This window comes from Calypte anna, chromosome 4 (genome assembly GCF_003957555.1).
Source record: "Calypte anna isolate BGI_N300 chromosome 4, bCalAnn1_v1.p, whole genome shotgun sequence".
In the NCBI taxonomy this organism is placed as follows: domain Eukaryota; kingdom Metazoa; phylum Chordata; class Aves; order Apodiformes; family Trochilidae; genus Calypte; species Calypte anna.
In genome coordinates, this window is record NC_044247.1 from 11,928,475 (window position 1) to 11,942,032 (window position 13,558).

Genomic DNA, 13,558 nt, shown 5'->3' on the forward strand with positions numbered 1-13,558 from the left:
GTGTAAACCAAATGTTTTAACATCAGCTCTGGTGTAACAGAGATACTACAGACAAACAAATGAAGAGAACCTGAACAGATCATTAAGATCATTATTTTTTTTTCCAAAGACCTCTTCCCACACTCTCCAGCTATACTTATTGCAATCTGCAGTCTAATGCCAAATACTTTTAAGAGGGCCAGTACTCTGCTGAGCACACTTCTTAATTCCTCTGCTCCAGAAGCAAAGATTCTACTCAAGCATTAGTTTGGCATGACATTTAAATTCCAGCTCCCAGAATGCACATTTATCTTACTATTATTTAGAAAAGAAGTAAAACTCCATTACAAGGAAGACAGATCAGTAACTGTGTAATAGGTTTTGAATTTAAAATGACAGATTCCAATTTTTTTTTTTCCAGGCTATTTCACTAGATTGCACTTGGGAATTGTTTTATCCTCTGTACTTTCCAGGAACAGAACAAAACATACACAAACAAAACAATAAAAAAAAACAAACAAAAAAAGCTCCAAGTCTGCACAGAATGAAATGTATTCCAAATTGTCTTGGGGGATATTGCCCCACCAGGATCACCTTTAAGATTCTGGAATGCTGTTTAGGCAACATTTCTTCTAATAATTTGGAAAAGAGGCCCCTGAATGTGTGCAGCTAAAAGAATTATGAATGGAAAAATCTTACACAGCATGAACAGCTGAAGCAATGAACAGTAAGATCTCCAGATGTGGAGGACAGCCTTATTGAACACAGAACATTTATTTACTTTTCTAGATTCCCAGAATCTGGACTTCCAGAAGATGGCTATTTGCCTTAGGAAACAGAGATCTTCTGCTCTCCATACAGAAAATGGGTTTAACATTAACAGTACTGTGGGATGTCAAGCAGCCACCAGGCTGACTCTTTGGACTCTTGAGAACTCAAGGACCACAACCCGTAAGTCCCATGGATCAAAACCTTTAAATAATAATGCTCATCAGTGACCTATGTCAGTGACCAAAGGCTTGGAAAGGCCTTCTTGTTGCAAATGAGCAACAGTTCTCTGTTTGCACCACTCACCCTGAGAACCTCTCTGCAGATGTATGCAATCCAATCTTCCTTGAAACAGTTCCCTTTTGTCTTCTTCACCAGGTCAGTGACAGAGCCTGCACCACAGTACTCCATCACCAGCTGCAGGAAGAGAAAGGCAGCACAGCTTCACCACAGCACAGACTGTGTGCCAGCAGAGACCATCTGCAAACACCCACTCCACCACAGTCAAGGTGTGGCAAGATACACACAACCTTCCTGGATGCCAAGTGACAGAAAATCTGATTTCCTGAATCACACCTCTGAATAAATAAAAAACCTCAGTAGTGCTCCTCTCCCACTGCCAGCTATGGGTGCTTATTATTTTAGAAACTCTATCAGAAAAAGTAGAACTAATAATACTAAAATCATTGGATTTTTTTCAGAATTTTAAATTTCTCATTTTGCTGCAGAGCTTCAAAAATCTTGCAGTCAAAAAAAAATGAAGGATTAATTTTTTCTCTTTGTTTATTGACAATTCCTCTATTCTCTTTTTTATCTTCCAACTGAAAAAAAGGAGAGGGAAGCAACAAAAAAACAGACAGGAGAGGAAGAGTACAACCTCTCTTTCATTTTCTTTCAAAAAATAATAAAATTACAGAAACATTTAATCTGGTGGGAAAAAAGCCCAAACAACAAATCAGAATGACAGCACAAGTCACAAGTATCACTTTATGCCCATCCTCAAAGGAAATCATAGGGGATGGAAGACGTGCAGGGAGGAGCAATTTGTCTCTTTTATATGTCATTCTTCAGAACAATGACTTCAGAGGTCCACTGAGACAGAGCCCCAGCCAAGCATACCAGAGCTCTAAAGAAGCTGTAAATCTGATGAACAGAAATGACACTAAACACTTACCCAGAGCTGATCATCTTGGCCTGCAGGACTTTTCTTTACAAATGCACCATAATATGTAGCAATATTCCGGTGATGGGAGTATTTTTTCAGCATATTTATCTCCAGCTTGATTTCCTCCTCTTCATTCTGAAGCAAAAGAAACCAGTAAGTTCCTTAGGTGGCCAGAGACCCTTGAACTCTAGGGCAACCTCTGTCTTTGGAGGCTTTCAACACCCAGCTGGAACCAGCCCCCAGCAACCTGGTTTGATCCCATGGCTGACCCTATTTTGAAAAGGAGGTCAGACCAGAGACCTCCTGAGGTTCCCTCCAGCCTCAGTTATCCTGTGACCACGAGTGGCAGGGAAGGACAGGCACTAAAACCCACAACTGCATCACCCTGACCCATTGGCCTAAGCAGTGAATTGCTAGGATTTGACCTAAAGAATCAAAAATGTTCTAATCTGGACATAAAAATCTCATGTTGTCTCCTCAGGGGGTTAGAAAGGACCTATTCACTTCCCCATTTACAGTTTTTGTATGCAGTAATTTAGTCTTGGAGAAATTAATGAGATTTGAGCAAAAATAAGAAATACCCCTAACACTCCATTACTTAAATACTTGGAAAAGCACTTAGTGCATACATCAGCCAGTTTGGCTTCCCGGCCCCATGGAGGGTCTTGCTTGGAGGAAATCAAAGCCAAGAAAGAGGCAACTGCATCAAAAATGGCTTTGGATCTGCTCCTTTCTTCCCGTGGTGAGGCTTTCCCACCTGGACCATGGAATTTTTGCCCCCCTCCTACCCTCATGCCATCAGTGAAGTCTCTGTCATGATGGGGGCTGGCACAGCCCTCAACATCTCCTCCCAGACACTAGCTCTGGTTTCCCACTCTCATTGTTTCAGTCTCTTCAGGGAAAACATTCTCTTCTGCACACTACAGCAGTGTGCACAATAAGACAACTAATGGAAACACAAGTTTTAACAATTACATGAGAAGGAAATGCCCTTTTTACAAAGAAAATGGCTTGATATGAAGATGTCCTCTCAGTGCTAGCCTGGCTGCTGTGTTTCCAACAAAAGAAATGGTGCACAATACCCAGTGAAATGCATGCAGATTTTGCTGTCTCATTTGCTTTAGTAAGAACTAAGTGGTGCTGCAAGGTATTCTGTACCCGTTAAAAGGAGCATGACAAAGCTGAAAATTAATTTACCTTGCTGCAAAACATCCCAGTCAGCACTTACTAGCTGAAGGGAAAACAAAGAGGCAGCAAGAACAGCTAAGCCCCACAGGACATTTTTCTGCATTTTTCCACTATTTTCCAGTAGCTTTGCCATCGAAGCATTCCTCTCCCCATCACAACAGACTGCTTACAAAATCAGCTGCTTTGTCCTTTCTACCTGTAGTAAAACATCAAAGCCCAACAGGCTAAAGCCAAGTTACCTCAAGCATATGCATATGATGTATTAAAGCAAACCACACAAAAATCATTCCCAAAGGAACAGAAGGGATCAGTAAGATTTTCCCAGTAACATCAACCCACAGGAGACACTTAACCAGACCAAAGCCCAATTGTTTTAAGCATTAGGAAATGGGAAATGTAAAACAACTCCACTTGAATCAAAACAAGCTATTTCAGGTTTCAGAGCAGCCTCTTTGTTGAACACAGACTCTCAAGCTGCACACATTACATTAGATATTTCATTTATCTTTTGTTTGAAATTAAGAAAAAAGGAGGACCCTTAATCATAGAATCATAGAATCCTAGGGGTTAGAAGGGACCTCGAAAGATCATCTAGTCCAACCCCCCCTGCCAGAGCAGGGCCACCTAGAGTACATCGTGCAGGAACGTGTCCAAGCGGGTTTTGAATGTCTCCAGTGAAGGAGACTCCACGACCCCCCTGGGCAGCCTGTTCCAGGGCTCTGTCACCCTTACAGGAAAAAAATTTTTTCAAATATTCAACTTGAACCTCCTGTGCTCCAATTTACACCCATTACCCCTTGTCCTATCACTGGTCATCACTGAGAAAAGCCTAACTCCATCTCCCTGACACTCACTCCTTACATATTTGAAAACATTGATGAGGTCACCCCTCAGTCTCCTTTTCTCCAAACTAAAGAGACCCATCTCCCTCAGCCTTTCCTCATAAGGGAGATGTTCCACTCCCTTAATCATCTTAGTAGCTCTGCGTTGGACTCTTTCGAGCACTTCCCTGTCCTTCTTGAACTGAGGGGCCCAGAACTGGACACAATACTCCAGGTGCAGCCTCACCAATGCAGAACAGAGGGGGAGGAGAACCTCTCTTGACCTACTAACCACACCCTTTCTAATGCACCCCAGGATGCCATTGGCCTTCTTGGCCACAAGGGCACATTGCTGGCTCATGGTCATCCTCTTGTCTACCAGGACCCCCAGGTCTCCTTCACCTACACTGCTCTCCAGCAGGTCAGCCCCCAACCTATACTGGGACATTGTGTTGTTCTTCCCCAAATGCAAAACTCTACACTTCCCCTTGTTGAACTTCATCATGTTTCTCTCTGCCCAACTCTCCAGCCTGTCTAAGTCTCTCTGAATGGCAGCACGGCCTTCCGGTGTGTCAGCCACTCCTCCCAGCTTAGTGTCATCAGCAAACTTGCTGAGGGTACATTCTATACCCTCATCCAAGTCGTTGATGAAGATATTGAACAACACCGGTCCCAGTACCGACCCCTGAGGGACTCCACTAGTCACACACCTCCAACCAGATTCTGCCCCATTGACTACAACTCTCTGACTCCTTCCTTTCAACCAGTTCCTGATCCACCTCACTACCTGATCACCAAACCCATACTTGGTCAACTTATCTACAAGGATGCTGTGAGAGACGGTGTCAAATGGTTTACTGAAATCAAGATAAACCACATCTACTGCTCTTCCATCATCTATCCACCTAGTAATTTCCTCATAGAAGGCTATGAGGTTAGTCAAACATGATTTACCCTTGATAAAACCATGCTGACTGCTCTTGATGACCCCCATGTCCTTGATAATCCTCAGCTTGGTACAGCCCTGGATGTTGTATGACTGAATTAGTGAGGATAAGGAGAAGCCCCATGCAGCACCTGGAGTATCCAAGAGAAACCAGAGCTGACTCCCTGAGAGCATGCAGGAAATTCTCCATGAGCAAGGTCCTGCTTCTCTCTTGGCCAAAGGATGAGGAGACCTTGAGCTGACATTTTCTGGAGGAGAAACAAGGCTCTATCCCCTGTGGGACTCCAAACAGTGCATGTGGAATGGTGAAAACAGGCAGGTGAGGAGAAGTGGCAGAGAATAAGGAGACAGGAACCACCACCCTGGACCTGACCACAAGGGTCCTGTCACTGACAGAAGTTTCTGGTAATGGATCTTTAGGAAAGAAAGGTCGGACAACCAGAGAGAAGCCTTTCCCACCACCTTGTTGTCCCTTCTGCACCCTGCCCTCTTTCTGCTGGGGTAACCAAACTTGTGAAAGGGAAACACTAATCTTTGGTAAAGGCCTTCCCCAGATTACTCATCTCTTCAGATGTTAAGGTTTTGGGGTTTTGTAACTCTGCCCATCTGCATGAACTTTGCACCAGCACAGCCCAACTGAGAAGCTCCCCAGCTGCACCCTCTGCACCAGCCTGCAGCTTTCAACAAGTTCCCCTCAAGGGGCTGGCAGATCTCAACCACTTCCCCAGAGTGGTTGCCTCTTTTTTCAGCCCCATTAATTTACTGGGTGTTGGAACTGTGCTGCTACAGCTTTTATCCAAGTACTTCCCATTTCTCTGCACTCTTGCCTCCATGTTTTCAAAACAAAGATAAGCACGTGCCTCTTTGGGAGCAGAGCTGGAATACAGGTAGGCTCTTCCACACCCAAGAGCAACATGTAGCAGCACATGTGCAATGCTCCTTTCCCCCTACCAGCAACACGATCCAATTCCTGCTTTATCTCATGTACTTAACTATTTGCTCAGAAGGCTGGGACCTGCTCCCTGCCTCTTCCTCCCTTGTCCACAGAGCAGCTCCCTGTGCTCACACACTGTGGTTTGCTGCTCAGGTAAAGGGTGAGTGTTCTGGGAAGAGACAGTTTAGACTGAAGAGTGAACTTTCCTGCTGAGCAGAAACCCTCTGAGCCAAACTCCTACATCCTCCAAAGACAGAGCTGTGACTTCAACTGTCAGGATGTAAGGTACAGGGCTATGAAGGACAGCAGGTGGGAATTTTACAGACAAAGGGTAGTCTGTCTTCCCAGTGCTTGTGTTTTGGAAAAATTACTTTATTTCACATGGAGAAAACAAGGCAGAAGTCTGGGGACAAAAGCACCTTCAATTTTTCATTACATGGGCATGCTCAGGATTTCCACTTTCTACCATGCCTCTTGTCAGTGCTACCATAGGCCACAGGTCCCAGGGGTCTAGAAATGTGCTCGTAAATCATGATGCTTGAGAAAGGGAAACAAGCTCACAGATGTGCAGGTGAAAAAATCTGTTTGCTTTCACAAACAAATGCATCCCTGAGCACAGATGGCTGCATGCACAAAGATGAGAGGTTCATGATCAAAGGCTATTTTTGAAGATGTGAGCCCATCTGACATTAGGAAGCAAAGAACTAGAAAGCACAGAGCTCTGACCTCAAATGGAAACAAAAACATTAGCTGATAAATACTCCACCAAGAGACCCCTTAGTACCAGAGCAGTTCTAATGACAAGTTTCTCATTTAAACATTATTTTGATGGCTGGGAAGACTCATAGCAAGAGCAGAAGAAGAGCTCTTTGATCGCCCACACCAATTGCTAAAGAGAAAAGCAGCAAGAACCCCATCTCTTTGCAAGCACTTTGCTTGCTTGGCACCATCAGACAAGAGGAAGCAGAGCTGGCCAGGAGAGGCACATGAGCACACGTTGCCATCAGCTCCCCTCCAACCATTTCAAAGGGTTCCTCCCACCCCCCGTGACGTGACGTGGCAGCACTTCCTGACAGATGTCCAGAGGATCCCGCAGTGACCACAGCATCCTGCTGCTGCTCTTAAGAAACCAGCCTGGGGCTGCAGCTCATGACAGCAAAGGGCAGATTTACTCAGCTCTTGGTGTGCCCCAGGTCTTAGAACTGAACAATCACAGCTGGAGCTGGTCAGGGAATTTCTAATGAAATAATTTCCTGCTGGAAAAAATCCCTGTAGATTTGGTGAAACAAAACCCTTTGTCAGAAAAGTACTTGTTATGATGAAACGATAGCTGAAAGATTTTTTTGGTTGGATTTTCTAGTGATGAAGCCATGATGCTGAGAGAAAGAAACCCATCCTGAATATCCAAGTAGCAATGAAGTTGTGCAGATCCCCTCGGATACAAGATATCCTTGTTCAAGCCTACCTTCTCCCATGCCAGACAACACTGACCTATTCCTGTGCAGGTTAGTGAACAAACCACCACAAGCCTACCCTGCCATGGGCTCTGTCAGACTCAGCCACTGGAATTGCCCCACTCTGAATGAGTGAGAGCTACTGGAGGCTTGAGCTGGGGAGTCCTCTCAGGAGGCACACGAATCACAAGGCCAAGCCAATCATCCAATCCAATCCATTCAGGTCCTCTCCACATTTTTATTTTATTTTTACTGCATTTGCCTTGATTTTATTTTTTTAAAATGTCCCTGTCTTCTACCACATGAAATTTTCAGTCCCTAAGCAAACTGTTCCCTGTGCAGCACTGATCAGATCCTGTAAGTACCCAAAGATGAAAATGGCCCTGGGGGGGTAGGAGCCTCCTGTCTCATCCCAGCAGGTTTGCTGTGACAGCTTCCATTTCTCATAAGCCAAACCCCATGTGAGACTTTGCTTTCAGGTACGATTCATGGGCAGGACATTGGAGACAAGAATTTAAATATTTTAAATACTTTATTTAATGCTTCAAGCTAGCTTTTCGAGACCAAAGGATCAGAAAATAACTTAAACCTGAGCAGACTAACAATGCGAGAGAAATACTGAACCTCTGACAGGCTCTGAATTTATGACATTTGAAATTCTGGAGATTTAAAGGATTTCTACATTAGTTAGGACCCACTACTGCTCTGGGAGGCTTCAGTAATCAAATGCTATGAAACAGAGAAAACCTATTGCTATTTTACAGAAGAATTTGCTTCAGAGATGCCTGGACACATATAGCATCAGCTTCAGCCATACCCATGCTCCTGCCTATTAAAACTGCAGAGGAGGAACAGGTTGGCTTCATCCACCCCATCTGCTCTGTGCCACAACAGCCCAGCAGCATGGTCCCTGGCCAACAGATCAGCTCAGGAGATCACCAGTAACCCCATTCCCTGCAGCAGTGTTCCTTGCCCTGAGTGCTCTGGGAGTTTGCACTGAGGTGTTTGAAGGGCTCAAGACCACAGGTGCCAACCCCACCCTGCTGTGGCACACCTCTGCCATGGCCCACTGGGCTGGAAGCCATCAGGGTTCACCATAAGGCACCGAGATGCAGGATGTGGTGGCTGAGGAGAGGACAACCCCAGGGCAGAGCAGACACCTGCAGAGGAACCAGCAGATACTGGCAGCAACCTCCTGAATCACCTCCAACAACTCACAGAGGCACTGCCAAGGGCCTGGAGGAAGCCAGTGATGAAGCAGAGGATGGCATCCACGTCTACCAGCCAACCCCATGCTAGAAGTGGAAATTACAGCAGAAAGCCTTGCATTTGCCCTACACCAAGAAAGCAGAAACACACCAGTTCAGCTGAACTGGATGTGTTGGGGATTTAGCTGGGGAAGAGCACTGGGGAAACCCCTCCAGCTGGCTACACCAACATGCTCACCACTCAACCCTCAAAGCCTCACAACTGTTTTTGTGTTGAGTGACTCAATGTAAAAACAGCATGATCTGTTATCATTGCCCCTCCAGTTATGGGACAGGTTCCCCAGTTTGATGCTGATTCTATGGCTTTCAAGGAAGCAGCAAACCAGACCTAAACAGCTGGGTCTTGTTATCAGAATCATGCAAGTCTAGCAATGTGAATTCCTGAGGCTGGACCACAAGGTTGTCCTCTATTTAAAGTTTGTTTCTCTAAGTGTTATGTATAGCAAAGGGAAGGAAAGCTTTCCAAGGTTCCCTTCCTGCAGTTTTTACTTCAATTGTTTCATCAAGGAAGGGACTATCACTGGTGTTAACATGAACAACCTACAAGTGGCATCTCTAGCCAGCCCACATGCACTGCTGCCTGACCCAGCAAAGCACAAAACCAGTTCATACAGAAGGTCTGGGTCACCTGCCAGGACCTGTCCTGTCAGCTCCTCAGTCAAAGCACTAAAGTGCTTGGATCTCAAGATTGTCTGCTACCCAAATTCCTACTCCCTCTCCTTTCCAAAATCCAGAAGCATCATGTTTGGTGGCTGCCATTTTTTAAAGCAAATTATGTATGTCCCTATAGAGCTAACAACAAAAATCTCACCTATTTGATGTAGCTCACATTTAAAAAATGCACCCTCCCCTCTGCACAGAGAAAAACTGGCAATTCAACAACACATGCGTGTTTTACAAGGTAGCATTCATAGCCAAACATCAGATAAGCTTTGTGAAAGCACTACAATGGCATCTAAGTTCAAAAAAATCCAATGTGCAATTGCTGCTCAGGGCTGGACTCCTACACCATCAGCAGAGAGAACTGTCCTGGACCTGCTCTGTGTGACAAGGCCCACACAGACACCAACTTCTGCTGTCTTCCAAGGCAATCAAAAGACATAACACAGGAAAGGCTTCCTCATGCTTGCCTAAAGCACCCGATGTAGATGTACCACTGGCAGCCCTGGCACAGATTTGGCCCCTAGTGTTTATTTCAGGTGATAACCCTTCCACAACACTTGAACTTTGTCTTGGAGTATTGCACTCCATACCTACACTGCCAGAGTGACAGAATGGGAAGATGGTCTTCAGTGAAATTACGTGCATCCTACCAAACCACAAAGTTCCAGTGAAATGAAGAAGAGAAAGCAAAGAGTCTCCTCGGCCTTTCTGGGGCTCAGGCTAATATGGTCTCAAGGCTGCTCAGCTGCACTCTTAAAAGGAGAAACCAAAATCAATACTTAGCATCTTTTTTTGACACCCTGATCCAGCCCTGACACCACTTTATAAATGTGAGCAGGGACAGTGCCAATTAAAGTGTCTCCTCTCATCTGTCAAATAAGAATAAAAAAGTGCTACATTTGCATTTCTAACATGTGCCTGCTTGCTAGCTGTCAGGGCAGCTACTCAGTGGAATGACTGGCACGTGAGGGGAGAGGATGTGATGAAACTGCAGTAGAGGCAGTGCAGAGCTACAGGAAATCTTTTACTTACTATCTCTGGAAACAGATAATCAACTAAAAATAAGCAGGAAGAGATTTCTCCTCTTTGTTATTATAGACCATCAAAATATATGGCATTGCATTCCCTTAGGATTTTGTCACAACTGCTCAAGTACTACTGAAAATTTGGATGTAACACCTCTCAGTACTTTACAAACCATAAACCCATATTCAGCAACCATGATTTCTACCAGTAGATCATCTTTTATAAGCTGCCCACCTTCTCATGATCTGATTATTTCTTTTTCCTTGCACCTTGATGATAACTTTTTTTATTTTTGGTTCTGCACTCACCTCAGTAACATTCATCACTTTGATTGCTGCTAGCTGCCCAGTCTTCACGTGCCGACCCTGTTAAAATAACAAAAGACTGTCAGTAAAACACAACTGCAAACTATGTGTACAGTAACAAATCAGGTATGTAACAACAGGGCTTGAGTACTTGCTTTTCACCACCTATCAATAACCTTCCAGTGACACAAAACCATGAGGGTGAAATCTGGGGATGTTGTCAAACCCATACCCTCACTATACTCCAAAGTTAACCTTCGCAGGTTTGGATTCCCCCTTTAGCAGAGAGAAATCAGCAATGCTGGGAGATGTCTGCTGCCAGAGCACAGCATAACATGATATCCAACCAATTCCTGTTCAGTAGGTGCTGCCACCCCTCAGGTCTCCTAGGAAATCTCAGCACAGGCCAGGGGGACCTTATCAGAACAATCTTCTCCAGCAATCCCAGCCTGATATGTGCTGGGGAACCAAGACACTGGGTATCTGGCACTGTTGTCCTCACCCCAAATGTTCTGGCTCACCTCAGGGTAAAGAGAAAACTCCAGGTTTCAGTACATCAGTCTACCTACATGTTGGTACCAAGAAATTGAAACTCTGGTACCTCCTTGACTTGGTTCTTTTTGTTTTGTTTTGTTTTGGTTTTTTTAATTAAAAAAGCTTTTTACTGTGAAATGTTTAGTTTTTAAAATTGTAACTGCAGCTGAGCTAACTGTCTATCAACTATCTCTCAAAAAAGATGCAGAGGCTTTGTATTTAAATGTAATCTTCTATGGTGGTGAGAAGGGAACTCCTCCAGGGTTCTGACTGCATGTGCCTACGTGCATACAGACACTTCCCTATCAAAGTGCCCACACCCCACAGCCATTCTTAAACAACAGATAACTGGCAATTTTGAGACTAGGTAAGTGGCTACTTTTTGAACACAAAGCTGGGAAAAGGGAGGCTATAGTGAATAAAGGTATTAAAAGAGCAAAGTTGATTCTGAGACTGACAAAACGTGATTGACAAGAATGTAAATTAGAAACACAACAGGAATCTTGCTGTAAATTGCACAGCTTCTTGGCTTGGTAAGATCAAGTTGCTCAACAGGTGCCATAGGTGCAGTATTTGGCCACAATAACCAACACTAATCTCAAACTGGAGGACAGTATCAAAAGATCTGTATGAACAGTGGATCGGCTGCACCTTGTCTTAACTCCTCACTTCCATCAAACGTTCAGAAATGGGTCTGAAGCTTTGAGACTGCAACTTTATTCCTGAAACAGCAGTGCCTGTAAAGCTACATATTGAAATAACTAACTGATATCAGTCAAATAAGCCTGAAGAAATCAGAAAATCAAACATAAAATGCTGCAGTTTTCAGACAAAATGATTTGCAGGTGCAATTTACACCTACAAAATTAAAACCCAGGTTGATGTGATTTTAAAACCCAGGCCCTATCTCCACAAAATTGCATACAAGTGTTATTTCTAAGACTAAGCAATTTTGCATCAAAGAAAAATGATTCCTTGTTCCCCAGCAATATGTCACAGTCATGTTTCCTTTTAGAGAAAACTAAATCCTGCTGAGTTTTTGTACATTTCTAAGTGCCCTCTTTCCGTGGAAGCACCCCGGGGGGGGGGGGGGGGGGGGGCTGCAAAGCTTTTTCTCATAAACTGGAACGATGGGGTTTATATATAACCACAGACCCCAGGAGGAAGACAAATGGGACACACCCTGAGCAGGCCCAGGAGACACACACACACACCACAGTGGCTGAGAGCAGATGGGCAGTGACAAGTGCTGGCCTGACAGATGCTGGTGTTTGGTCAGCATCCATCCCAGCTGACGTCAATCCCTGTTAGAGAGCTTCCTCCCCACAGCCACAGCCCCTTTGTTGGAGGCCATTGTTTGCAAATGTTTCCAGGCATTGAATGTCTTGGCAATACAGTGAGAGAGGCCCTTCCACAAAATGCAGTCATGCTAGACACACTGGCACCCTGATTTAACTCCAGAGTTTGGCTGGAGTCAAAGACACTGATAATTCCATGTCTTTGGCCACCACACAGAGCAGACCCATCAAAAAAAAAAAAAAAAAAAAAAAAAAAAGCATGTGAAGCATGGAGGTGTGCTACTCTACTGAAAAAAATCAATCAGCACTAGCCTAGCACTGCACTTGACATTGAAAAGTCATAAGAATAAGGAAGGGGGAAAGGCTGGGCATTTAGTTTTTCATTTCAAAGCATGATACCTGGCAAAATTATCCCATGATTCTGTATAATACACACCTGTTATTTTGCAGCCAGAGTGCTCACTCCTTGCAAACCTACTGCTCTCACTCACTTCTACCATATGAGAATACTAATTCTGACACCCCCAAAATTTGGAAAAATTAGCATTTATAGGAAAAAAATTCCAGTTTTAATGGGTTGTGATTCATTTTTGCACAACAAATGTGTCCCTGTTAAATGAGATACACAACTCAGTTCTGCTTCTGCATTCCCAACAGCTCCATGTCTACAACTGGGCTGACTGCTGACAAGAGGAGCTTGGTCTGTGTAGGGAGGGCAGGATCATGTCCCATGCCTTGTCCTCCTCACACCTTGCAAAGGCAATAATAACCTAAAGGAAATGCACAGACTCACACCCAGACATCCCTCTGCACTGCCTCACCTGCAATAAACACTCTGACTGGGTAATCCAGCCTTACATGGAAATAAATTCTGTTAACTACACACCCTCATGTTCTTTTACATCCTTTTATCCTGGAACAAAACAGAGTGGTTCAAACCACCAGAGAATCCAAACTCTTCTCAAGAGGGTTGAAGGGAATGGAGCAGTAAAACCATTCCTGATGGTTTGCTCTAATTCCCAACTCACAGTAATTTATTTTCAACAATTGTTACCACACCTTTTGAGAAGAATCTTCCATGTTTCTTGGTTGTATTAAGCTGGAGAACCTCATCTGCCCCCATCACATGTATTTGTGCAGGGCAATGTAGAGGGCTGCAGGTTAACCTCATGGAAAGGTGTAAACATATCTATATATCTGTCTTTCATC

The 13,558-nt window shown here is 44.3% G+C and overlaps 1 protein-coding gene across 1 annotated transcript in view; it reads right to left on the reverse strand.

The window, feature by feature from the left end:
* NRK (Nik related kinase) overlaps nucleotides 1–13,558 on the reverse strand; it is a 99,198-nt gene that overhangs the window by 54,671 nt on the left and 30,969 nt on the right. Inside the window, exons 3-5 of the mRNA XM_030448820.1 lie at nucleotides 10,521–10,577; nucleotides 1,922–2,047; nucleotides 1,054–1,164 (exon numbers count right to left, since the gene is read on the reverse strand). Coding sequence (XP_030304680.1) covers nucleotides 1,054–1,164; nucleotides 1,922–2,047; nucleotides 10,521–10,577 — 294 coding nt within the window. The remainder of the gene's footprint in view (nucleotides 1–1,053; nucleotides 1,165–1,921; nucleotides 2,048–10,520; nucleotides 10,578–13,558) is intronic.